The following is a 27,243-nucleotide window of genomic DNA, read 5'->3' as shown; positions in this document are numbered from 1 at the left end:
TAGCTTCCTTGGAGGTATGAGTTTCTAAGCAGAAAGATTTGCTGTGATGAGGAAAGGCCACAAAACTGAAGGAAGAGAGATGAGGTCTGTATAGAACTAAGTGAGAGGCTGTTTTGGTCATGGCAGAGATGAGTTGAACACTATAGAATGGAGACAAGATGAGAAGAGGAGTGGGAATCAATTCCTGAAAGCACTTATTATTTATAAGTTGGAATAAAAGGTTCATTGAACTCCAGGGGACCCTTCTTATATGAAATGCTTGTGAATATGTTGAAATTTTGTAACGGCAATTCCATCTTAAATACACTGGGGGAGCTGACAACCTGCAGTTCATGGATTATTCTATCTAGTGTACAATCACTCTTCTATTCTACCCTGGACATTCTTCCGGGTGTGGTCAAGAGAAAGCGGATAGAACAGATGGAATATTTCCTCTCAGGAGAGTTCAAGAGCTTCCTTAAACAAAGGCAAGATGTGAGCATAACCTTTTACTTTCTAAACAACTTTTTCTGAGAGCTACCTGGAAAAATTTCTAGCTTCCTCACAGATCCCAGTAATTTCTGAAAATATTTAGAGACTAGTAATCGTTTAACTTTTAAAAATCAAAGTTGGTTTGTGCTAAAAATATCATCCGGACAGTCTGTGTCTAGTTGAGTGGGGAAGAAAAAAAGGCAAGCTCTTGGTATCAATCTTTATTCCCTCTGTAAACACACATGACCAGAAGAGAAGGCTGTTATTAATGGTAATGCAGACCAGAAAAAAGGGTATTATTTTCAGTCTGTTGAACAGTACAAAAATGCTTCTCAAGCACTGTGTTCAGATGTTTCTTTTTATTAGCCGTCACACAAGGAATTAGACTCATTTCAAACAGTTCGTTTCCCTACTCTTGTCTCCGTAAAATCGTTACTCATGAGTGGTTTCTTTGTTGAAATACTGCTGACCTCCCATATTGGAATGCACAACAGGGTGTTAAAAATATAAACTTTTTAGTTTGCATAAACTCTGGAAGAAGGGGGACAAAGATTCCCCAGGAGAATAAAACCATTCGTCAATGTCCTTGTTTATTAGTGTCCTATAAGCATCTTATTCAGGAAGCTATGTCAGCATTACAATTCTGTATAGACTTTGTGTGAGTGTGTGTGTGTGTGTGTGTATGTGTGTGTGTGTGTGTGATTAACAGCAGAGGGCTCTTTGAATTCCAGCAGGAGGTTTTAAAATATAATTCTGCATCTGCCCCTCTTTCTTGTCCTTTCCAACCCTTTTCTACCTCCCTTCTCATCACCGACCCATCCAGGGCCATTAGGATAGATAAAGGAGTTGTGCCATGTCTTAATATATGAGCAAATGATGATCCTTAGCTCTACAGCTAGGCGCTGTTTGCATTTTGCCAAAGGTGATTATTTTATCTGCAGTTTTAATAGCAAACCAGATTATTTGCTGTTCACTAACTAATAAAAGCAAATAAAAAAAGATTGCAAAGTGGAATTAAGGGGATAAGAAAGTACTAGAGCCAAAGAAGGCTTTTTCTTTAATTAATAATTTCCATTTACTCTTAGAATATTTTTATGCTAGAGTTCAACATCTTATATTAAACATGTGTGCACCCTTCCTCTTATAACTGCCGAATTGGAATCTCAGAATGGAAATCATGCAGGCTTGAACGGAGCTTCAAATTCTCCCGGTGTTGTCTTATTGTCTGTACACAGAACTAGACTCCTCAGGGCTTCCCCCACCACAGCATGGCATTCCTCCATTAGCCCCATGTTTCCCAGACCCAGTCATGAAGAACTGGCATTTTAACCAACAAGTAGAAAACACAATAAAATTGGAGTTCAGGAGATGCAATGTTTTGGAAAAACAGATTATTCCAAGAGTGTAAAGATACATGATCTAAAGATGGACAGAACATTTAAATTTACCAGCCTGGTTTTCAGTAATTTTTTGATTTGTTCAATTAATTTGTGAATGAAAATGCATCTTAAGGATGGTGAGGACTGGTGGTAGTGGTGGTGAATGTGCGTGTGTGTGTGTGTGTGATTTTGTGGCCATGATCCAGGCTTACTATGCATCAGCTCCTAAAGAGATTTTTATAGAGCTGTGTCTGAGTGTCTTAATTCAGGTCATCTCAACCAGAGAGCCTTCTGCTACTCCTACGTGCAAAGGCTCGAGTCAACTCAGAAAAAGTTCTCACAGCTGTGGCCCAGATAGATTCCAAGACTTCTCTGAAACTTCAGATGGAAGAGCCTTTCTCTTTAATAGAGAGACATTCTCTCTATTAAAGAAGAGTTGGGCAAGCTGGAGGCCAGAGGATTATATTGTAATCTTCATGTGCTGAAAGGTGTAAAGAATCTTTTCTTCTTAATAAGAGCACTGGGACAAGCATAGGGTGCCTTCAAATTATCAGACTTCCTCAAACAATAGATCAATTAGCCTTTCTTCTGAATTTGTGTAATTGTTTTTGAGGCAACACCTTGAAAAAATATAGCTTACTTTTTCCGACTAGTATAATTAAGCGGACAATTATAAATGTCCGCTTAAAAAAAAATGGAAAAAGAATCATTCAAAGTAAATTTTAAAGAAAAGAGCAAAAGAGTAAAATTTAGCATTGTCCATGTAAGATGGATAATGACAAGTAAACACAGAAGGTGGTGTTTGATCCCTTCGATTTTGGTATTCATTATTCATAGTTATTATTCATAAATTCCAGCACAAATGTTAGGCTTGTGCCCCAGTGACACATTTGCATTTTACTTTAAGTTGATTTCTACCTGGTTTTGCAAACAAGGATTTAATGATTTGGGCTGCCTCTCACTCTTCCTCTGTTGCTTGTCTTTTCATATACAGTGCTGGCTTCTAGCCCCTTTTACACCCTTTGTCTCCATCATCAGTCTTGCTCTCCCACCCAATGTTTTACTCTCACTCTCTTTCTCTCTTCTCTCTTCTCTCTCTCTCTCTCAATGTTTTAGGAAAAAAGATTTCTAACGTGGAAAACTGATATTTGAATAGAGTCCCCTAAGGCTATCAATTTACTTTTAATTTGTCTGGAGCTAAGCTTTTCTTTGTTGCAATGAGGAAGGATTAAAACTGCTGTAAAATTTATTAGCTTCCAGAAAGATATTTGAAATGCATTTTTTTAATGATTGTGCTGTTTGCTGTACCCAGAAGCAGTGTCATCACAACTATAGTATTCCAGATGGTTCCCGAAGTTACACTGAAACATCAAGATAATGCTAGACTTTTTTATGACGCCTCTATTGGTAATGAATAGTCCATCCCAGGTAGCTAATATATATTAATTAATATATATTTGTTTCCAATGGCCATTTCTAGTGATACCCAGCTGATGACAAAACACACACACTATCCCTTTGAATCATTACAAGAGACAGTGATTGGTTTACTGAGCTCTTTATTTTCCAAATGTGGAAGAAATGATTGGAGATTTACTAATGCTGTTTCTTAGCTTCCCCACCCAGTCCTAGGAACATATTGGTAGTCAAGAACCTTTAAGGAATTTAGAAGTTACAGTTGCAACATTTTTCATTGACTCATGTATAGTATGGCCTATTCTACAAAACTGAATGTCCTGGGACTTGACTGAAGGAAGTGTCAGTTCCTGTTAAGGTGAACACCAGCTGCTGGGTGCCCTTTTTGTTCCATTCAACAGTAAGTTTTCATTAGAAAAGGGAAGATTTTTCTCTTGGCCAACGTGCTCTGTCTACTCTTGCTTTCTGTGTCAGTCTTATGTGTGCCATCTTCACTATGTATTCTCCTAGAAGCTCATGACCATCATGAAAGTGGCTTCTTCACAAGCTGATGATCTGCTAGCAGTTTCCTTATTTTCCACAAAAGAGTGAAACCAAGTTGGAGATAAGTTTAGGTTCAGAACTATTTTTTAAGTGTGATAGGCTCTGTGACTGGGCGTGGTGGCTCTCTCCTGTAAACCCTGCTACTCCTGAGGCTGAAGTGGGAGGATCCTTTGAGTCCAGGATTTTGAGACCAGCCTGAGCAACATAGTGAGATTCTGCCTCTAATTTTTTTTTTTTTTTTAATTAGCCAGGCACCTGCCTGCAGTCCCAGCTACTTGGAAGACCGAGCCAGGAGAATTCTTGGAGTTCAGGAGTTGGAAGCTGCAATGAGCTATGATTGCACTATTGCACTCCAGCTTGGGCAAGAGTGAGACCTTGTCTCTAAAGAAGTTTTTTTAAAATTTTTTTATTATTTATTTATTATTTTTTTGTAAAGGCTCTGTCATCCTAGATGTATAACTGCATGTAGAATGCATCTGACTTTTAAATCTACACCAAGTCAAATAACTGATTTGAACTCTTCAGAGAAGTGACAAGATGTTGTAGGTATCCCACTAATATAGGTTTGAGGGACTTAATTCTGTGGGCGTCTTTATATGAAACTTTCAAAAACGGTCCTATGTTTTTCAGAGTTGTAGTATCTCAGTGTTCTATCTTTTGGGGAATAGCTCATTGGCCTTCTGTGTCACCTCATATTTACTAGTAAAGTTGCTTTTTCAAATGGTTTATAAGCACCTAGATGAAGTCTAGCACTTTGTCAGATTATTTTCTCCATCACAGAAGCCAAAATACAAAGATTTCAGTCTAGTCAATCTCTGCTTATCTCAGTCACTGTCAGCACCTCTTATTTCTTAGTCTCAATTTTCCAGGCAGCCTTTTGCTTGATTTCCTTGCTCCCCATGCATCAGCACAAATGATTTATACTTATATACATCTTGAAATCTCTTCTTTATGGATTGAATTGAATCGAGCCCCAGTACAAAAATGAAAACTCCAGGACTGTTGTGATTGCCCAAATTACAACTTGGATTGTATGACTGTACACGCCACACTCTCATCTATCATAAATATTAAATTCTCAAGCACTTATACTTCAATATGTTTTAACTTTGTCTGTTTGACCAGCTCAGCACTAAAGATTCCATTGAAGATAATTCAATTGCTTTGAATTCTGAAAGGGGCATCTTTTTAATCTATTTTCATGTTGCACTGGGAGTTAAGTGAATTTCAGGTGCATAGCCTGTGAATGATGGGAGAGACCTATGTGCCATTTGGCATCACAGAGGCCAAATATTGGGTGACATTTGCTAACTAATGCTGATCAGTGAAATGGTCTAGGACAAGATTGGGGTTCATCAGTCTTTTCAGCCATTCTCCCTATCTCAAACTAAAACTAAACTTTGCAGAATTTCTGCTGTTTTGTCAGCCATACTGAAAATGCCAAGTTATGCTAATCAGGGCTGGCCTTTTTTCTTCTGTCTTGTCTTTTGGCAACATCCCTTTGCCAGTCTCAGGAACTTTGTTCCCACACCCCATCCCCATCCTTCATCCTTCCTGAGGCGTCTCCACATCCAGACATTTCTAGTGTTTTTAACCCCATCAAATCTCTCTTATCCTGGATACCCTTATTCAGGGCTCTGTTATGTGACCCAAAAAAATCTGATAATCTCAGTTCGATAATGGTGCCTCTTCTAAACATTTTTTTAAATTTATTTTTTATTTTAATAGTTTTTGTGGAACAAATGGTGTTTGGTTACATGAATAAGTTCTTTAGTGGTGATTTCTGAGATTTTGGTGCACCCATCACCCAAGATGTGTACACTCTACCCAATGTGCAGTCTTTTATCTCTCACACTCCTCCCACCCTTTCCCCTGAGTCTCCAAAGTCCATTGTATTATTCTTATGCCTTTGCATCCTCATAGCTTAGCTCCCACTTATTAGTGAGAACACATAATGTTTGGTTTTCCATTCCTGAGTTGCTTCACTTAAAATAATAGTCTCCAATTCTATCTAGGTTGCTGCATATGCCATTATTTTGTTCCTTTTTATGGCTGAGTACTATTTCCATAGTGTGTGTGTGTGTGTGTGTGTGTGTGTGTGTGTGTGCATCACATTTTCTTTATCCTCTCATTGATTGATGGGCATTTGGGCTGGTTCCATATTTTTGCAATTGCAAATTGTGCTGCTATAAACATGAGTATACAAGTGCCTTTTCCATATAAGGACTTCTTTTAGATACCTAGTAGTGGGATTGCTGGATCAAATAGATACACTTTTAGTTATTTAAGGAATGTCCACACTGTTTTCCATAGTGGTTGTACTAGTTTACATACCCACCAACAGTGTAAAAGTATTCCCTTTTCACCACATCCATGCCAACATTTATTATTTTTTTATTATGGCCATTCTTGCAGGAGTAAGGTGGTATGACATTGTGGTTTTGATTTGCATTTCCCTGATAATTAGTGATGTTGAGCATTTTTTCATATGCTTGTTGGCCATTTGTATATCTTCTTTTGAGAATTGTCTATTCATGTCCTTAGCCCACTTTTTGATGGGATTGTTGGTTTTTTTCTTGCTGATTTGTCTGAGTTCCTTGTAGATTCTGGATATTAGTCCTTTGTCAAATGTATAGATTGTGAAGATTTTCTCCCTCTCTGTGGGTTGTCTGTTTATTCTGCTGATTATTTCTTTTGCTGTGCAGAAGCTTTAATTAAGTCCCATCTATTTATGTTTGTTTTTGCTGTGTTTGCTTTTGGGTTCTTGGTCATGAAGTCTTTGCCTAAGCCAATGTCTGTAAGAGTTTTTCCGATGTTACTTTTAGAATTTTTATGGTTTCAGGTCTTAGAATTAAGTCCTTGATGCACCTTGAGTTGATTTTTGTATAAGATGAGAGATGAAGATCCAGTTTCATTCTTCTGAGTGTGACTTGTCAATGATCCCAGCACCATTTGTTGAATAGAGTGTCTTTCCCCCACTTTGTTTTTGTTTGCTTTGTTGAAGATCAGTTGGCTGTATTTACCTTTATTCCTGGGTTCTCTATTCTGTTCCATTGGCCTACGTACTTATTTTTATACCAGTATCATGCTGTTTTGGTGACTATGCCCTTATAGTATAGTTCTAGTCAGGTAATCTGAAGTTTCCAGATTTGTTCTTTTGTTTAGTCTTGTTTTTGCTATGTGGGCTCTTTTTTGGTTCCATATGAATTTTAGGATTGTTTTTTCTAGTTCTGTGAAGAATAATGGTGGTGTTTTGATGGGAATTGCATTGAACTTGTAGATTGCTTTTGGCTGTATGGTCATTTTCACAATATTGATTCTACCCCTCCATGAGCATGGGATATGGTTCCATTGGTTTGTGTCATCTATAATTTTTTTCAGCAGTGTTTTATAGTTTTCTTTGTAGGGGTTCTTTCACCTCTTTGCTTAAGTATATTCCTTATTATTATTATTTTGCATCTGTTGTAAAAGAGGTTGAGTTCTTGTTGATTCTCAGTATGGTTGCTGTTGGTGTATAGCTGTGCTACTGATTTGTGTACATTTGATTTTGTATCCTGAAACTTTGCTGAATTCATTTACCAGATCTAGGAGCTTTTTGGATGACTCGTTAGGGTTTTCTAGATATACGATCATATCATCAGCAAACAGTGACAGTTTGACTTCCTCTTTACCAAGTTAGATGCCCTTTATTTCTTTCTCTTGTTGGATTGCTTTGGCTAGGAATTCCAGTAATTTATTGAATAGAAGTGGTGAAAGTGGGCATCCTTGTTTTGTTTCAGTTCTCAGGGGGAATGCTTTCAACTTTTCCCCATTCAGTATAATGTTGGCTGTGGGTTTGACATAGACAGCTCTTGTTACCTTGAGGTATGTCCCTTCTGTGCTGATTTTGCTGAGGGTTTTAATCATAAAGGGATACTGGATTTTGTCAAATGCTTTGTCTGAATCCATTGAGATGATCATGTGATTTTTGTTTTAAATTTTGTGTGATGTGTCACATTTATTGACTTGCATATGTTAAACCATCCCTGCATCCCTGGTATGAAACCCACTTGATCATGGTGGATGATCTTTTTGATATGCTGTTGGATTCGGTCAGCTAGTATTTTGTTGAGGATTTTTGTATCTGTGTTCATCAGGGATATTGGTCTGTAGCTTTCTTTTTTTGTTATGTCCTTCCCTGGTTTTGGTATTAGGATGACACTGGCTTCATAGAATGATTTAGGGAGGATTCCCTCTTTCTCTGTTCTGTGGAATAGTGTTAATAGGATTGGTACCAATTCTTCTTTGAATATCTGATGAAATTCAGCTATGAATCTGTCTGACTCTTGTTGACAATTGTTTTATTACCATTTCAATCTCACTGCTCATTATTGGTCTGTTAAGAGTTTCTATATCTTCCTGGTTTAATCTAGGAGAGTTGTATATTTCCAGGAATTTATCCATTTCCTCTAGGTTTTCTAGTTTATGCACACAAAGGTGTTCATAGTAGCCTTGAATAATCTTCTGTTTCTCTGTGGTATCAGTAGTAATATATCCCGTTTTGTTTCTGATTGAGCTTATTTGGATCTTCTCTCTTCTTTTCTTGGTTAATCTTGGTTAATCATTTTTATTCATTTTTTTCAAAGAACCAGGATTTTGTTTCATTTATCTTTTGTATTATTTCTTTTGTTTCAATTTCATTTAGTTCTGCTCTGATCTTGGTTATTTCTTTTCTTGTGCTGGGTTTGCATTTGGATTGTTCTTGTTTCTCCAGTTTAATGAGGTGTGACCTTAGATTGTCTATTTTTGCCTTTTCAGACTTTTTAATGTAGGCATTTAATGCTATGAACTTTCCTCTTAGCACCGCTTTTGCTGTATCCCAGAGGTTTGGATAGGTTGTGTCACTGTTATCATTCAGTTCAAAGAATTTTTCAGTTTCCATCTTGGTTTCATTGTTGACCCAATGATAATTCAGAAGCAGGTTATTTAACTTCCATGTATTTGCATGGTTTTGAAGGCTCCTTTTAGAGTTGATTTCCAGTTTTTCCACTGTGGTCTGAGAGTACTTGATATCATTTTGATTTTCTTAAATTTACTGAGACTTGTTTTGTGGCCTATCATATGGTCTGTCTTGGAGAATGTTCCATGTGCTGGTGAATAGAATGTATGTTCTGCAGTTGTTGGGTATAATGTTCTGTAAATACCTGTTAAGTCCATTTGCTGTAGGTTATAGTTTAAGTCCATTGTTTCTTTGTTGGCTTTCTGTCTTGATGACCTGTCTAGTGCTGTCAGTGGACTATTAAAGTCCCCCACTATTATTGTGTTGCCATCTATCTTATTTCTTAGGTCTAGTAGTAATTATTTTATAAATTTGGGAGCTCCAGCATTAAGTGCATATATATTTAGGATTGTGATATTTTCCTATTGGACTAGTCCTTTTATCGTTATGTAATGTCCTTTTTTGTCTTTTTAAACTGCTGTTGCTTCAAAATTTGTCTGATATAAGAATAGCTATTCCTGCTCACTTTTGGTGTCCATTTGCATGGAATATCTTTTTCTAACCCCTTTACCTTAAGTTTATGTGAGTTCCTATGTGTTAGTTGAGTCTCCTGAAGACAGCAGAAACGTGGTTGGTGAACTCTTATTCATTCTGCCATTCTGTATCTTTTAAGTGGAGCATTTAGGCCATTTACATTCAACATTAGTATTGAGATGTGAGGTGCTATTCTATTCACTGTGCAAATTATTGCCTGAATACCTTTTTTTCATTGTGTTATTGTTGTATAGTTCCTGTGAGATTTATGCTTTAAGGAGGTTCTATTTTCATGTATTTCAAGGACTTGTTTCAAGATTTAGAGCTCTTTAGGTTACTTGATGTTTTTGACTGACAGCTCTTAAGATTCTTTTCTTCGTCTTGATTTCAGATAACCTGATGACTATGTGCCTAGGTGATGATCTTTTTGCAATGAATTTCCCAGGTGTTCTTTGAGCTCCTTGTATTTGGATGTCTAGATCTCTAGCAAGGCTGGGGAAGTTTTCCTCGATTATTCCCTCAAATGTGTTTTCCAACCTTTTAGATTTCTCTTCTTCCTTGGGAACACCCATTATTCTTTGGTTTGGATGCTTAACATAGTCCCAAACTTCTTGGAGGTTTTGTTCATTTTTTAAAATTCTTTTTCTTTTTCTTTGACAGATTGGGTTAATTCAAAATCCTTGTCTTTGAGCTCTGAAATTCTTTCTTCTTTTGTTCAATTCTATTGCTGAGACTTTCCAGTGCATTTTGCATTTCTCTAAGTGTGTCCTTGATTTCCAGAAGTTGTTATTGTTTTTTGTTTATGCTATCTATTTCACTGAAGACTTTTCCTTTCATATCTTGGGTCATGGTTTTGATTTAAGTTGGACTTCACCTTTTTCTGGAGCCGCTTTGATTAGCTTAGTAATTGACCTTCTGAATTTTTTTTCTGGCAATTCAGAAATTTCTCCTTGGTTTGGATCCATTGCTAGTGAGCTAGTGTAATCTTTTGGGGGTGTTAAAGAACCTTGTTTTGTTATATTACCAGAATACTTTTTCTGCTTCCTTCTCATTTGTGTAGACTGTGTCAGAGAGAAGATCTAGGACTCAAGGGCTGCTGTTCATATTCTTTTGTCCCATGGGGTGCTCCCTTGATGTGGTGTTCTCCCCCTTCCCCTAGGGATGGGGATTCCTGAGAGCCGAACTGCAGTGATTGTTATTTCTCTTCTGGGTGTAGCCACCCAGTGGAGCTACTGGGCTATGGGCTGGTACTGGGGAGTGTCTGCAAAGAGTCCTGTGACATGATCTGTCTTCAGGTCTTTCAGCCATGGATATCGGCACCTGCTCCAGTGGAGGTAGCAGGAGAGTGAAGTGGACTCTGTGAGGGTCCTTGGTTGTATTTTTGTTTAGTGCACTGACTTTGTGTTGGTTGGCCTCCAGCCAGGAGGTGGTGCTTTCAAGAGTGTATCAGCTGCAGTAGTATAGGGTGGATGCCGGATCATCTTATTTTAACAGGCATTTTTTAATGCATGTATCCAGATGAATGAAAAATGTGGAAATTTTTCTCCATGCTACAAGGGCTGGTTCTTGGATAGCACTTGTTTGGCATCTGTCAGGTAACACCACATAGGTGTTTTGAATGCCAATCAGTGCTGGCATCCTTTCCCTTCTGCCTGATGTCTGTCTGTCATTCCATAGTGTTGTAGGGGAGGGCTGCTAACAAGGAGGAGGCTAGGGAACAGGAGAACAAAAAGAAAGTTTTAGGGAGCAACCAAAAGTGGAGAAAATTGCTGAAAAAAAGGGAAGAAGGGAGTGAGAAAGAGACAAGTAGTTGTTTGTAGTGTAATTTGTGATGTGCTTCTTGTCACATAGAGTGACTACGGGATAGCTTGGTATCATTGGTTCATGAGTGTCTACAGATATCTCAGCCTTCACTGGTGTTCCCTTGAATGTTTTACGGATGGAATTCCATCTTTTTTTTTGCTAAAATTTTACTTTAGAATACGACTGTAAACCCCCTGCAACATTACAGCCTGGGAGGGCTCTAGGAAGTTGTCATTACGCTCATATTGAATTTTTGCTAGATACGTAACAGATATTTTCCATATGATATCTAAACACCCAAAGAAGCCCAATCCTCAAGATATCAAACATATCAAAACCAAAATAAAATGCCTAAAGCCTTGGTAATATTTTCCTTCCTTCCTTCCTTCCTTTTTTCCTTCCTTCCTTCCTTTTTTCCTTCCTTCCTTTCTTCCTTCCTTCCTTCTTCCATTTCCTTCCTTTCTTTTCCATTGATCCCGTTGCTGCTTTACTTGCCTTGTTAAGTTACAGAGATGGGATTGATAATAGTGCAGGAGAGAGCACTATTAACTATTGTTAGTATAGAAAACTTGCAGGTCTATGGCAAATGTATTTTCAACGGGATGTTAGAGGGTACTAGATCTCTCTAACACCTGTATGTAGTGTGCAGGAAACCACACAGAGGCTAAGAGGACACTTAATGTTTCTCAAGTTCTAAATTTACTTTACACCTCTGACAAAGCTACATAGTTTACTTTGTAGGTTTCTGTAGTGTTTATGATAAAATAGTTATTTCCACTTTTAGGAGTTGCACAGTATCTGGGGTGGGACAGTATCTGGGGCGTTGACCAATATTCTTCCTTCTTTCTGTGCATTTTTCATTCAATTAAATTAAACTATTATTGACAGTTTAATTGACAGCTCTGTGCTGGACGCTTTGCTAGGTTGAGATAGATGTAATCTTTGCTCATCCAGAGCTTAAAAGGTAGCAGAAAATATAGACATGAAACAAGTACAGTTGTCTCTTGGCATCCATGGGGAGGATTGGTTCCAGGACTCCTGAGAATACGAAAATCTGTACATGCTCAAGTCCTGCAGTTTGCCCTGGGGAATCTGGTGGAACCTGTGGATAAATGAAAAGGTGACCCTACAAATCTGAGGGTTTTGCATCCCACAGATGTTGTATTTTCTATTCACATTTTGTGGCAGATGCAGAACCTGCAGATACAGAGGGCTGACCATATTTATTTTTAAAAACCTACATGTAAGTGGACCCATGCAGTTTCAAACCCATGTTGTTCAAGGGTCAATGGTAATTACGCGTGTGATGAATGTTATAAAAGGGAAGTGCTGTGAGATCTACCTTAGTCTAAAGGATCACAGAAGGACTCCCTGGGGAAGTGAAATTTAAATGGAGACTTCAGGGATAATGTATTAATCATGAATTGTGTTTAACCGCTAGTAATAAAGATGCCCCTCTCCTACTAAAGAAAATAAATCAATGCCTTAAATAAGAGATATTTATTTTTCTTCTTATTAAAGAAGTTCAAGTTTGGTGAGGGTAGCTCTACAGTATCTTTAATAACCCAAGGTCCTTATATCTTTCTATTCTGCCACCCACAGGCACATGGCTTCTATCTTCAGGGTTGCCTCATGGTAGTCAGACAGATGTTGCAGCACCAGTCATTATGTCTCCATTCCAGACAGGACAAAGCAGGAAGGAATAAAGACAAAATAGTCTCTTACCTAAGTCAGCTCTCCCCTTTTAAGGAATTTTCTTAACATCTTGCTTTATAATGTTGGTCCAATCTTATGTTACATGTCTGCAAGGGAGCCTGTGAAATGTAATTTCTTTTAGCTGAGCACATTGCCATTCCTAACAGAAATGGGGCTTTGTTTCTATTTAACAAAAACAGATAAAGATATTTGGCAGGCAATTAGTTATCTCTGCTTCATAGAGTAGGAGTTAGATAGGTCAAGGGTGGGTGGTGTACTTCTCAACAATTATGTTTCCTCAATTAGGCACATGTGACCAATTTTAACAGCACTAAACTTCTTCATAATCATTGTCATAATCTCTTCCATTATATCTCACAAAAAATGGCCCTGCTTTGGTTACAGATTGTCTTGTTCATGAGGTGATGCAGAATAAACTAAGTAGATGTATAAGAGTACAATTCAGGAAGCTTGTCTGATATACACATCACTTGCTTGTTGGTTCTACTACTGCTGCCACTTAGAAGTAGCCAACTACTTGAGCTCTCAGGAACTGGAACTCACTTTAACTTTTTTCTTTCTGATTCATTGATTGCAGATTATTTCTGAAGAGGAAACATATTGCTCTTGTAACTGTAACCTTGAACTATTTTAGTGCTGGATTTTCGTCTGTGATCATTAGGATCTTTGAGTTAATACACCCAAACTCTGAATCACAGTAAAGAACTGCCAGCATTATCAAACACATCCATTGTGACTGGATATCTATACAAACCCAGCAGAGCCTCTTAGCTCTTCTATTCCACCAGGACTTGGAAAGTTTTAGCAAAGCCTGAAATGATGTTTTCATCATTTTCTTTTATTACTTTGGTGGGGACCATGGGTAGGCTCTTTCTAGTGTGGAAGTACATTCTTTGGCCACATCTGAGGAGATGGCAGTTTCATGTCCTGAGGAGAGTAGTAATTGCTGCATAAAGTTTTGCTATTATCTGCACAAAATAGCATATTCTGGTCTTCTTCTGTTTGAATTACTTCCTTAATCTATCATGACTTAGTCATTACTGCCTTACTGCCTCTTTTGCCTCTTGTACCCTCGCAAGACTGATGCTTTAATTTTTTTTTTTTTTTTGGCCAGGGGTTTTGGAATTCTCTCACCAAGTTTCCTGATGACAAATTGTGACCACCAAATACTTACTGCTATGTAGATTGAAGAAACTTTCACTTTTTTCTGTATTTTTTATGGTCTAAAATAATCAGATTTGTTTTGAACTAAGGAGTTCTCTGGTCTCAAGATTTGTGTTCCTCTTCCAAATTTATGCACTCTGTTCTTGTTTCTTTTGCAAATCCTAGGGACAACTTCAGAAGCAGGGAAAACCAATTTACAAATTCATCAGTCAACCCTCATCATGAGTATGTTTAAATTAAAGACACCTGCCTTCATTCATCTATACATGAATTTCCACAACTATATGTGGATTTTAGAATGCCACATTTTGCTTTGCCTAGGTTCAGGTCAGAACTTTCAGATAAAAATGTAGCAAAGTATCAGGTCACAGATAGGTTCATAAGAAGAATCTCAGCAGGAAATTAGTGAATCGTGAGCCCATCTCTCTATATAAGCTGGAGCCAGCACCTTGACAGTTTGTGATGCTACAAAATGGTTCTTCTCTAGTCTCATAGCTCCATTCCCAGCCACTATACTACGTGAGGACTGGCACATAATCTTTACAAGTCCTATACAATTACAGAAGTAGTCTTTTTAATTTTTATTTTTTTACATCTGGTCTGTCTTCATCGCTATTTTTAAGGGGCTTTGTATTGTGACTTTCTCACATTTACTACACAATTTCTTTACTAAACTGAAATTTTGATTTTTGAAAGGTAATTCATCTGCAGTATATTTATGAATGTAAATTACCCTGTGCTGGGCAGAGATGTTCTTCCTGCCTGTCTATATTGACAATTTTTATTTCATATATAAAGTGGCTATAAACATATTTAAGCTAAGTTAGACTTCATTGTAACTGTATAGACAAAAATGTCACAAAATATCTGAAACACAAAAATAAGAAACAGTAACTCAGTGCCCTTGGTAAGGACTTAAAAAAAATATAGGTATCAGATCCAAGCCAAGGATGAGACACTGTGAGTAAAAGAGTCTCTTAGATTCAAGTCTTCACTTGCGTGAGGAAGGGCAGTGCATATAATAAGTTTACATAAGTAATCTGAGAAAACTGCATATGATTCCAGCTCATATGGAGCTGAGGTAGGCTCAGTGAGCTTGGTGGGGAGGCTTAGACTGATTGCATTGTTGGGTGTGTCCTGAGTTAGTCTCCGTTTCTCTTTTCCCAACAGTGATTGTTTCATTTTGACAGTGGGTCAGCTGAAGGCAAGTACTATCTATACAGAGAAACCTCAGAGAAGATTGAATTCCCTGCTCTGGTCTTCCAAGATTTATAAGATCTTGGAGGTGTCTGTCTCTGGGCTCTCTATTCTCCCTCCCTGTATTCTGGGGATCCAAGTCTCCTCATGCTGTTCATTTGAGGCAGCCTAGTATAGGGAAGGAGCATTGTACTTGGATTCAGGGTGACACATGGGTGGTGTTCTCCTATTGAATGCTGTTGAAAAAAACTAAATCTCAAAATTAGAGGACAGTCACTTCATATTAAAAAACTCAAAGAAATAAGAGCTTCATGTTGAAGACATTGGGCAGATTGTACTCAATTGTACTTCACTACTGCTCTGCTCTAGAAGTGTGAGCAAGTGGCCTGAAATATCAGTCTTAATCTTGGCTGGGATTTTCTTTTCTTAGTTGGTCATATGTCCATGGTTTCAGGGCTCAAGGGTTAGGTCTTTATGCTTTTATGCCTTTCAGGTAGGGACAAAAAGGGCAGAGATCTTATAGCCTTCTGGACATTTTTTTGCTGGCTTCCAGGGATTTTTACTCTGATTTGTAGAAATGGAAATAATTTATTGAACTTTTCCCCCACCTGCAACTGCTTACTCTCTCTACCCTGAAACACTCTCACTAATTTTTTAGAGGTATTATTTGGAAAGTTACCAGATAGGCCTTGGAAGAGATGAAGAGGCAAAAACAGCTTATTGGGAAACCCTAAAGATGTGACTTCTGTTCTACTGAAGGGATCTTGGGACCTCCTGTGGAAAGCACTATATTTGGAGGAAACTGATTAAAAGTAGATCAACTAACTCTTCCACTCATACTGTTTAGTCTACACAAAGTGCTTCTCAAGTATATCCCAAAATGCTTCCCTTACTTTCATATTTTCTGCCTCCCAGGTACATGCATGTTGAATGATAACAGGGTATCAGATGGCAACGCAGAGAGTTTGCAGGGAAGGGGCAGAGAAAGGGCCTTGACAGACCTTTCATTTTGCGGAAGTGGCCATGCAGCCTGATGTGGAACTGAGCTGGAGTTTGCAGAAACATTGTCCTAACTAGGTGGAAGGCACTTTCCCTGTTCATGATGTTGTTCATTTGTTATTTGGTTCCACTGTACAAAATTCTGAGTGTTTCATTGCCCAGCACCGAAAGGGGGATGAAAGTGTCCATCTTAAAGATAAATTGGCAAATTATGTCAAGGTACACTGAAGAGGTCTTGTCTTTAGTTTGCTTTTAAGTAGCTTAAATGAGGTCAAGGGCCATGCCCAGAATTGTGTTGAAATCTGGATTTAGCTTGGATTAGGTCCTTGATATTTAACAGGCTTCTAATGTCTTTCCTCGAAATAATGAAGTGTACAGCCAATTCAACCATTATTCCTTGAGCCCTCTGCCTTGTGCCCCTTCACCAAAGAACCTTTGATGAATGAGGCATAGCAGTACCTTGCTTTGCTATGCCATTTACTCTTTAAAAACAATGAAGAAGCCAACAAAAAACACCAAAAATATAGAAATACAAGTATACAAGGAAGATGTGTTATATATAGACTGATGCCAAGTAAGACTCTGAATTGCAGACATCTTCCCCCTGCAAAATAAGTCACAACATAAATATATATATTTTATATACATATGTATATATAAGATATATATATGTATTTTCTGTAAATGTTAAGCTGCTCATATTTTGATGCATTGCGCAATGTTTTCATTAGGTCATCCTCTTGTAAGAATGTAACATAAATATAAATAGATCTGGAAAACTAGGGCTATAAAACAAACATTGAGATTAACAGTTTTCCAGTAACAGGCAGAAGTTAACCCTGGGTCCATGCCTTGGTAAAGCCTGTGCAGTAAGCCTCTCTGAGAGCCAGATTGAAGCTTTAACCCTTAGTGAACCTGACCTGGAAAGATAAATCTATGTCTGCCCAATAATTATGAATTGTAACTGCTGAGATCTTCCAGGATGGAGTTAAAATAATCCATGAAAGATTTCTTTAAGAAATATTTCTCTAACAAAACTGCAGATAAGAAAGATAAGGAGGGGTGGCTAGTTGGGTCTAATTAACAATGACCAACATGTCACTGATGTTTGCGTAGGGCCAATTGAAGCTTATGGGTCAGCTGGATAGAAGGGCTCTCAGTTTATTCCTTCTGATGGGAAATCAAGTCATGGAAGTGGCATAGTGAGGAGATTGGCTGGTGGGACTGGTGGTCAAAAAGAAGGGGTGTGATTGGGCTTTCACAGAGAGTAGGATATCAATCTAAATTTAAATTAAGCACTGTGTATCAGTGATGGGTAGGGTGGAAGGGTGTTTGGCAGTGCTGTTGTTCAAAAATATGGCCAAGGCTTCTTAAATATACTGACTGTTGGATTCCCTTCCCTGCCTCCACTCCCTCATCTGCTGAATCCAGTTTCAAACACAGGTGATTTTTAGCAGGAGTTGTTGATTAAAATGCTGACTCTCAGCACCTTGACACTCCAGATGAACTTTAGAATATATATGTATTTTCATCATAACGTGTTTCCCTTTAGGTTTTTTGTTTTGTCAGTAGTGGGAACCTTAAAAAGGATATACATAGAGGGAGATCTTCAGCCTTTTAAAAAAATCCAATTCTTCACACTTGTCCCAAAAGGCAATAAAGGACTACCTAAAAGTGCCATTTCCCACAAGGGCCTGTGGATATCTAAGAAACCAGAACACTGGGGAGTAACAGTGAATCCTGGGAAAAGCTGATGAAATTGATATTTTCTTTTTTCCAAACAGATCAGAATGAAGGATTTCATTGCCGGGAAGAATGCCGGATTCTTGGCCACTCTGACAGGTGCTGGATGCCCCGGAACCCCATGCCCATCCGTTCCAAGTCCCCTGAGCATGTGAGGAACATCATCGCGCTGTCTATTGAAGCTACTGCTGCTGATGTCGAGGCTTATGACGACTGCGGCCCCACCAAACGGACTTTCGCAACCTTTGGGAAAGATGTCAGCGACCACCCGGCTGAGGAGAGGCCTACCCTGAAAGGCAAGAGGACTGTCGATGTGACCATCTGCAGCCCCAAGGTCAACAGCGTTATCCGGGAGGCAGGCAATGGCTGTGAGGCGATTAGCCCTGTCACCTCCCCCCTCCACCTCAAGAGCTCTCTGCCCACCAAGCCTTCCGTGTCTTACACCATTGCCCTGGCTCCCCCGGCCCGTGATCTGGAGCAGTATGTCAACAATGTCAACAATGGCCCTACTCGTCCCTCTGAAGCTGAGCCCCGTGGAGCTGATAGTGAGAAAGTCATGCATGAGGTCAGCCCCATTCTGAAGGAAGGTCGCAACAAAGAGTCCCCTGGTGTGAAGCGTCTGAAGGATATCGTTCTCTAAACCAGTCTCCAGGAAGAAGAGAAAGAAACCACGCTGGCTAGTGAAGAAGCAGGAGCTTCTTGTTTTAATTGCTCACCAATGGTTGGTTCTTGAGTGGCTATATTTCAGAGCTTTTCCTAAATGTATTGTTTATAGGTGATTATCATTCTGTGACAGTCCCTTGTTTCAACAGGCAGCAGAGGTGTTCAGTTGGAGCAAATTAGCTTTGGCTTGAGTTGTTCATGGGGCCTTGATGTTGGGGAAACAGAGACAAATTCAGTTGTGAAAAGTATTATGTATTAAGTGTTTGAATTTATATATTTTTCTATGTCAAAATTATAATATAAATTACCATTGTTTGTGGAGGATTACATTTAAAAAAGCAAAAAGTGAAAAAAAAAAGCTCTGGACACCTTTAATAAGCTCGCCACTGTTTTTTGTAGTGTAGACAAGTTAATGGTCATTTATTGTGTACTATTCATTGATTCAGTGATGTGAAATTGAGCCCCCAAAAGGTTGTTTCTGAAGCTCGAGTACTTCCCAATGCCGCTACTTTGCTGTGGACACCCCTGCTTTAAAAACCCTTTTGCTAGCTGTGCTATTGTTGTATTTGATATTGCAAATTGCTATGTGTGTGGTGATGGCAAAAGGCTTTTAAAAGTTGGTGTTTTCTTTTTCTTAAAAAAATAATAAAACTACAGACAAAAACAAAGTGCAAACAACTGAGACAGCAAATGAATGAGCAACACCATGCATATAGATTGAGTACTTGGAGAATACTCACGTTTTTTAACTCATGTAGTGATTGCTCACCACTTTGCAAAGTATTTTTCCTGCCTTTCAGTGGTCTGCCCAGGTCCATGATAGATCATTGCAGAAAGTCATTTTTGGATAGGCTGCTATCTAATTTGCAGTTGTCAGAAATACTGTGCTGAAAGTTTTATGACATCCATCTTTTAAATTTTCAGGCCCTGAACAGGAAAGTTGCTCCTGAAGTTATGTTTCCAGGCTTAGAAATTCCCTCTCTCCAATCATCTAAAATTGAAGATGACTGAATCTATTTTAAGATCTAAATTAGCATCTCTTCAGACACACACTTCCTGATTCAGTGTTTCCCAATCATGATTAGAATTAGACTGCAAAGCACGTCATGGGCTGGGATTGAGAACTCCATGTTGCTCTGTATCTTAGGCTTATATACGTAGGGATAGAGTAAGCAGTACAAAGTGTATATTTTGGAAAAGACAGGTAACAGGTAACAGCATCGCTAATCCAATTACTGTGCCTTCTAAACGGAGACACTCAGACACTTGAACTCATCTTTTTATGACTAATAGTTTTTTGATTAAAAATGTGAACAAGAAAATATTAAAATAAAAATCCTTTCGATTTAGCCAACTCTTTTTGCTGTAGGCTAGGAATACACCCTTTTTAAATTAACACACTGTAGATCCTTTTGTTCTGTTTTAACATTCCTCTAACTCCCCCATTTATCTTTTGTCTATTAATATTCACTAGCCAACATAGTATTTTTGCAGCCTAAGAGTTCATTATTTAAAAATAAACTAAAGAAATATGTCACCTTTGTTCTGCCTTGGTCTTAAGAGAGTTGTTTCTAGAGAAACAGGTTTTATGGTTCTGTTTTCATTTGTTTCATTTTTTGAAATTCAGGAGTACACAGAGAGAAGGCCTAGAGGTTAGAGCACTAGAATGCAAAAGAGGATTTATTTTCTTAAGTTTAGGTAGATAAGTCAGCTCTTTTGAATGTTTTACTTATTTTTGCCTGAGTTCCTAGCTTTACGCATTACTAGGAATATTTTCTTTTACGGGAGGGAGAAGGGTTTTGAGGGAGGGGGTGGGTAAGGCAGTAGGGATGGGGTTAGGTAGGGGAGAACATTTCTGAAAAAGAACTTATAATGAAGCTACAAATCCATCCTTATTTCTTATTCAGTGCTGAATACTACCTCATGCAAAATATTGGTGTGGCTGCAAATTTCCCTCTGAAGCTGACACAATTAAGGATGAATTACCATAACATCTTCATTTTTCCTCATTTCATTGCCTCTCATACAGTTTTCTCCCTCTGATTTATTTCATTTTGGTAGTGGATTTTGAATTAAGTATTTCTCTTTGCAAGTGACTATTTGATTAACACATTAAAAATTTTTTAAAAATTTCCCCTTTAAGTTATGATGGCTGCCTATAGAATTTAGACTGTTTCTCACCCTGATCCATCCTGATATTATGTTATTAGCTACGATTTCAAGGTCACTTTGAAGTCAGACTTCACAGTTTTCTACAGGTGTATTTCTTGCTATGCTCAGTGGGAACCAGGGAGCAGAAAAGATTGTGGAAAGTGGGAACATTAATTGTCACGTGGCTGTTGAGCCAGAGAGGCCACTGGCTGCCATGCCTCTTACCAGCCAAGTTTTAAATGGTTAGAGTGGCATTGGCATTGATTTTGCTTTTCTCTTGGGTTTTCTTCATTTCTTTTCATAATTCATCTTCAAGCTATAGATCCATCCTTCTTCCCTATCCAAATACTTTGTTCTCAGTGGGCAGTCAGATTTTTTTGGCTTCCAAACCTCACTGAGCATGTTCAGAGAATTCCTCTCATTAAGGAAATATTTTTCCCCACAATTGTCTGATGTATGAGTCCTCTCAGAAGCACAAGTGCATACTAGGAAGGCTTTGTAAACTGGTTTTGTAGGCAGGCTGTACCTGCAAATAGGCATTCTGAGCAAGGATCCTAAATTTCCCTTTGGCTCATGTCCCCCCCGCCCCACCCCACCTTCTCCTTTTTGGCATGTCTGGTGAAAAGCTACAAGGTTCACAGGGCCAAATATTCTCCCTTTTGTTCTCTAAACATGTTGCACACATAAACTCAAGGGAGTGATTTCGGTTCCTAAGTCCTAGGGAGTTCTATTCCATTTATTCTGATGTCCCTTTTAAGGAGGAGTTGGTGTTGAAGTGTGACATGCTTTAATGATAACTGCTTTGGCAATTCCCCAGACAGGTATACTTCTTCATCCAAAATTGCACCTAAGGTGTTCATTTAGACAAAATTGTTCGCTTAGTGATCCACTGATCTCTAATCAGAAATATTTTTAAAAAATACAATTTAGATCTCTGAAAATTGGAACCACTCAAGAGTATCATCTTGATAGTGTTACTTCAGCATATGACTGACTGATTTTATGAAGGGAGTTTAGCTGACTTTTCCCTGTAGCCCTATCATATTAAAAACAAAACAAAGTGGTTCACTTGAAGCAGCAAGGACAAAGGGCAGTTTAGGGAGAGGCAGGGTGAAGGGGATAGCTCGATTGGGCATCCAGAGTGGAAAAGGATTATTATTGTACATAATAGCAGTTCTGGCTGGAATTCCAATCCACTTTCTGGGGATCATTTTGATGTTGAATGTTCCCCCAAAGCATTCTGACAAGTTTGGTCCACTTGGCTCTTTACCCCGGGTAATAAGACCCTTATTGACTTTGAAAAACTGGCATAAATGAGCTTAAGAAATCCATTGTATACAGTCCTAGTGTTTGCCTTCTTGGTAAAATTACATTTAAGGATGTCATTTCATGAGTCAAATTGTATCTGCTGACACTGAAGTGTATTGAGATGTTGTTCTTTAGTTTAAGTATGTAACAAAGTAATATTCAAAGGGGATGTTTGGGGGTGGGGCTGGGACCGGGTGGCTTTATATTGATAATGAAATATTCCAGAGCAAAACACATTGTCCTAATGAAGTTGTTGCAGCTCTCTTCGTTTTCTTGTGCCGCTGGAATTGGCTTGTGGGTCACTTGTTGTGCAAAAGTGAATTAATTTCAAATAGGAATCATATTGCTTTTGTGAAACAAAGAAAACTTACCACCTTGTCTGATATATAGATTGGAAGGCGCTCTTGGTAAAGAATAACCCACAAACACCTGATCTTGATTGGAAAGCATTGTAGGTCATTAGGGAAAACTGATGATGCTGACTGTTGCTCCAGCTGTGTTGGCAATTCAAGATGACCTTGTTACTAACTGAAAGTTGCTGTCAACCTTAGCAAACAAACCAGCTAACACCATTACAGCACTGGTTAAGTAGATTTTTACTGGCACTGGCTGGCGTTCAGCTGAGGAAGGCTAGGATACAGACTTTAATGACCAAGAGCCAGACTAGCTCGAGCTAGAAATCAGCAACAAATACCTCCTTGTGCTATTTGAATGCTAAGGTATTAGTTGCAAAAGGCTTACGCCTTCGCTCCTCTAGTGAGGGGAATGAGCCTGATGACACTATTACTGTTTACCTGTCAAACCAGGGTGGAAATTTAGAGGGATGCAAGTACAGTATGTCTCATTAAGCAGTCTCTGTTGCTGATTATATGAAGATAAAATTGTTGTATATGCTGATCTGTATGTTATGTACATTTTCACAGTGATTGAATCATTGTAAAAAGAAAAAAGACAAAAAAGAATCACCACTGTCTATTTTATGAAGATGATAAAGCAGCTTTATTAAATTATTACAGTTATGTTTCAAATGGTGTTATCTGCCACATTGTTTCCTTTTATCTGGTGGTTCTCTGTTTCCCCCTTTAAATGTGTTTTCTCTGCTTCAAAAATTTAATGCATTTTAGTATTAAAGGCTATTATGGAAAAAGTATTGAGTGTTTGGTGGAATGTGTTTCAGAGAGTGTTTGTAGGCTCGCGGGAAGCGACTCTTAGACCTAAGAGGTCACCAGTCCTTAGCGGAGTCATTGATGTTCAGACCCCAAGGGATCCTTTTGCCTTTTCCATTTCACGGCATTCACGACCTCCAACTAAGGGGGGCCTCTTCCTCCAGCAGGTTCCAGCTATTTCCTGAGCACCTCCTCTCCTTCCTACCCCAGTGAATACCGCTGCCTGAGGAGGAAGACCCATACATATCTGGAATGGTAAAGACTTTCCTGGATGGTACTTTAAACAAGAGCACTAAAGCCATTCTTTAAAATAAATCATGTCAGGGCAACTTCACAGTGAGACTTCTCTGAAGAATTAATTTAAAAAAAGGTGAGAAATAGTAGAGGCTGACAGCAGGGGAAAAGAGAGTTTAAAACAAAGATGACCTGGCTGCCCCTTTGATGCCTTCAGGTTTGCAAGTGAAGCAACAGGAGAGGCTCTGACTTCGCACAGAACAAGGCTGCAGAGAAAGCCCTGACAAGTTTTCTTTATCCAAGCCATTATTCTCTGGGACTTAGCACTTGGGCTGTAAGTATTCATTCTGCCTGCGACAGGCAGAAAAAAAGTCAGAGTAGAGGAAAAACAGGAGCATGGCAGAACATTTCCAAATAGTGCCGTTAGTGGTTAAAGGCTAAATTGCTTCAGCATGACCTATTCTCTCCGGACAATTAAAAATGATCTCAAGGAAATCTACTGTCTCCCTGGATCTCCATCTTCCTGTTATCTCTATCCACCTGTATTAAATTGAGATTGCATCTTATTCTCCAGAATTAGCCCTAAAGCCACAGCAATAGCCAGCAATTTGGTACTGTAGTTTAACAGGTGTTGCATCAGAATGCAAGCACAGACATGCTGGGACACATGGAGTCACATACACTGATGTATATACACATGTTCACGCAGACTCCCAGATGTTCATAAAGGCATATGGGAAGGAGGCTGCTCTGTCACTGGCTTGGAGGACATTAAGTCATAGGAGGCTATATGAGTACTTCTGAGGTAGTTCACACCAAAAACACAAAGAAAATAAGTTTCTTTGACCCCATTTCAACTACCTTTTTTTCAGGGGGAGGGGCTGGAAAGGAAATAGCAACTCCATCCTAAAATAAGATCCTCCAAGGAATGAGCAAGAGAAAATAAAGTCTCACATGATGAAGGGCATTTACATGTACAACACAGGCATATCCAAGGTCATTGACGAAACCAGTAACTCTGCCTAAGTGTGGCAGAGTGGCAAGATTATAGGCATAACCTCAAATCGATTCAAATTTATAAAACAAAACAAAACACGTTATTAAAACTATCGAAAGTGCTTGTGACACATCTTATATATGTCACTGACGTGCTGTGTGTGAAGTCAAGAAACCATGATGGGAATTGATATGTAAGAGGGCATTCTCCAACAGGAGATGATAGCTGCTCCAGAGACAAAGATACGAGTAACCATTTTTATTATTTCGGTTTGGGGGTATAGACATGCCTTAGAGAGGTACACCTTGAATGCACTGCCACCACTTGTAAAGGGATGGGGCTCTTATCGCGAGAACAAAATTCTCTAGGATGGGAGCAGAGAGGTATTCCCTGAGAGTTTCAGGTCTTAACCTTTCTACACGTTGACAAATAACCTACTTGCACATATCTGACACTTCCATCCATTTACCATTTTTTTTGTGGGCAACTCATTCAATGTGGACATTCAAGTCCTGGGCAGAGTGGGGAGTGCTAGGGCTTAAGGGACCAAGTCTTTTCATGAGCACTTACTGTGTGCAAGACACTTTACAAACATTATCCCATTTTATCCTTACAGCAACTTACGTAGTAAATAATGATATCTCCATTTTATACACAAATAAATTGAGACTCAGAGAGCTTAGGGGAGCTTGCCCAGGGCCACATGAACACTAAATGACAGAGCTAGGATTCAAATCCATGTTTGTCTACTTAGGAATTATTATTCTTTTCAATTACTCTTAAGGGATCAGCAACCAACATGGTAAGTTCTTCCTAACTAGAGTAGTAATGGTAGGTGCTAATGTCTTAAGGCATTTATCCATCCTGGAGGACATGTTGACATTTTAACTGAGATCTTTGGGAAACCAATGTCATGGCCCAAAGAAGTGATTGCAGCAGTGGGATTTTCAGGCTAGGGTGCTTTTGATCAGCCTCCTAGGCATGTTCCTACTCCTTCTCTACCGAGTGCCTGCCTTTCAAGTTGCATTAGTCATGCATGGCAGGACTGTGGCTCCTTTTAGAGTCTGTGCACTCTAGCTAGTCAACAGCCCTTGAAATGAAGGTCTGGTAACCCTATATTCATCTGTCCCTCTGGGTTTCAAGCAATCTGTCAAGGATGTATTCATGTGTATTACAGGTCAGCACAGTTGGAGTCAATCCCAGTATATGTTAGCAACAGGTCTTGGCTACTTTTTTAGATCCAGAAAGTTAGTTGAGGGTGAGGGAGGTTGATGGCTAAGGCAAGGTTATAGTGGTAGTGGGTAGGGGAGGCATGTTTGTAAAAGAAATTGAAACCCCAGGCTACTGCAAGGAAAGAGATCGGGGGTGGAACAATCAGCTGGGAAATGCGGCTGAATCAGCTGTAAGCACTGGGCAATCAGAAGCCTAGGGATTGGTTTCTATGCTTGCCTCATAGTGCAAGTGGAGTTGAAGAGGTGTTGATAGGCCCCCGAAGGACCTTCATCTGGCCCTTCTAACTTAGCAAGGGATCTGAAATGGAGCTAAATTAAGAAGTGAGGTCAGATAAAAAAAAAATGGGCAGGGAGCTGAGGAATGATCCCAACTACATGCATAAAGTCTCTGGTAATGAGTAGACCAGCTTCTCCAAAGGAGACCTCTATATAGAGAGGCTAAATGCCAAGCCATTTAAAATATTTCATTGTTGAAGTGTTCCTAATTTGCCTCAGTGGCCCGGCACTTCTCAGTCTGGGATATAGTTCTCAGGGTTTTGGATGTCAGAGCTGAGTTAAATGCAATGGTAAACACTGAGATGCTTTGCCAGTGCCGTTCTAACATTCTTTTTTTCCCTTCTAGCAGAAAAATAGGGATATTGTCAGAGACCAAGACAGAGGTATTTTATGCCCCTAAATCAATACTCAGGAACTTTTCCAAAAATGTCTGATAAACTTTATTCCCACTGCTACCACAGTGGCCCAGGCCTCAGCATCCTTCATCTGGATGATGGAAATAGTCTCCTAATCTGCCTCTTATTCACCTTGCCTCTCTTTATCACATTCTTTATACTGCAGCCAGAGGAATCTTGCTAAAACACAACACTGGTTAAATCACAACTCAGCTTAGAATCCAACAATGGTTTCTCCTAAGATGAAATCCAATCCCTTAACATAGACTACAAGAGTGGTTTTCAATTTTTTGTCTGCTTTCCATACTAAAAAATGCATTTTGCATCTCAATTCAGTGTCACATGCTCATAACTGAAATGAACATTTCACAAACAATACTTATCCTTACTACCTAAAAGGCACTGATATATTCTATTCAACTCTGAATGCCAAGGGTCAGCAAACTTTTTCTGCAAAAGACCAGATAATAAATACTGTAGACTTTGTGAACCATATGATGTCTGTTGCAACTACTAAATTTTAGCATTGGAGAAGCACACACACATACTTTTGCTTACAACTCCAGGGGCTTTTTGCATCCCTCAGACAAAGATTCCCTGGTTTTCAGAATGCAGAGCGCCATACCCTCCACCCCAGGTACTAAGTGCTCTAACTAGAGACATTTCAGTATCACACAATGCCATAATCACAGGCCCAAATCATGACTAGTTCCACACCAATGTCCCCTTTAAATGTTATACCTCTTATTTTAGGAAGTCAAACTGGCTATTTGCCAATGACATGATTGTATACCTAGAAAACCCTAAAGACTACTCTAAAAGACTCCTAGAATTGGTAAATGAATTCAATAAAGTCTCAAGTTACAGAATCAATGTAC

The 27,243-nt window shown here is 38.9% G+C and overlaps 1 protein-coding gene across 4 annotated transcripts in view; it reads left to right on the top strand.

The window, feature by feature from the left end:
* PCDH19 (protocadherin 19) overlaps positions 1–23,215 on the top strand; it is a 117,279-nt gene extending 94,064 nt beyond the window's left edge. For all 4 annotated transcript variants that reach the window (XM_008962737.4, XM_003810383.5, XM_003810384.5 and 1 more), the window contains one exon: positions 17,985–23,215. In XM_008962737.4, coding sequence (XP_008960985.1) covers positions 17,985–18,583 — 599 coding nt within the window. In that variant the 3' untranslated portion in view covers positions 18,584–23,215. The remainder of the gene's footprint in view (positions 1–17,984) is intronic.
* The last annotated feature ends 4,028 nt before the right edge of the window (positions 23,216–27,243 follow it).

Source organism: Pan paniscus, chromosome X (assembly GCF_029289425.2).
Source record: "Pan paniscus chromosome X, NHGRI_mPanPan1-v2.0_pri, whole genome shotgun sequence".
Lineage (NCBI taxonomy): Eukaryota > Metazoa > Chordata > Mammalia > Primates > Hominidae > Pan > Pan paniscus.
Note: the sequence above shows the minus strand (reverse complement) of the source record. Positions and strands in the feature narration are given on the sequence as shown.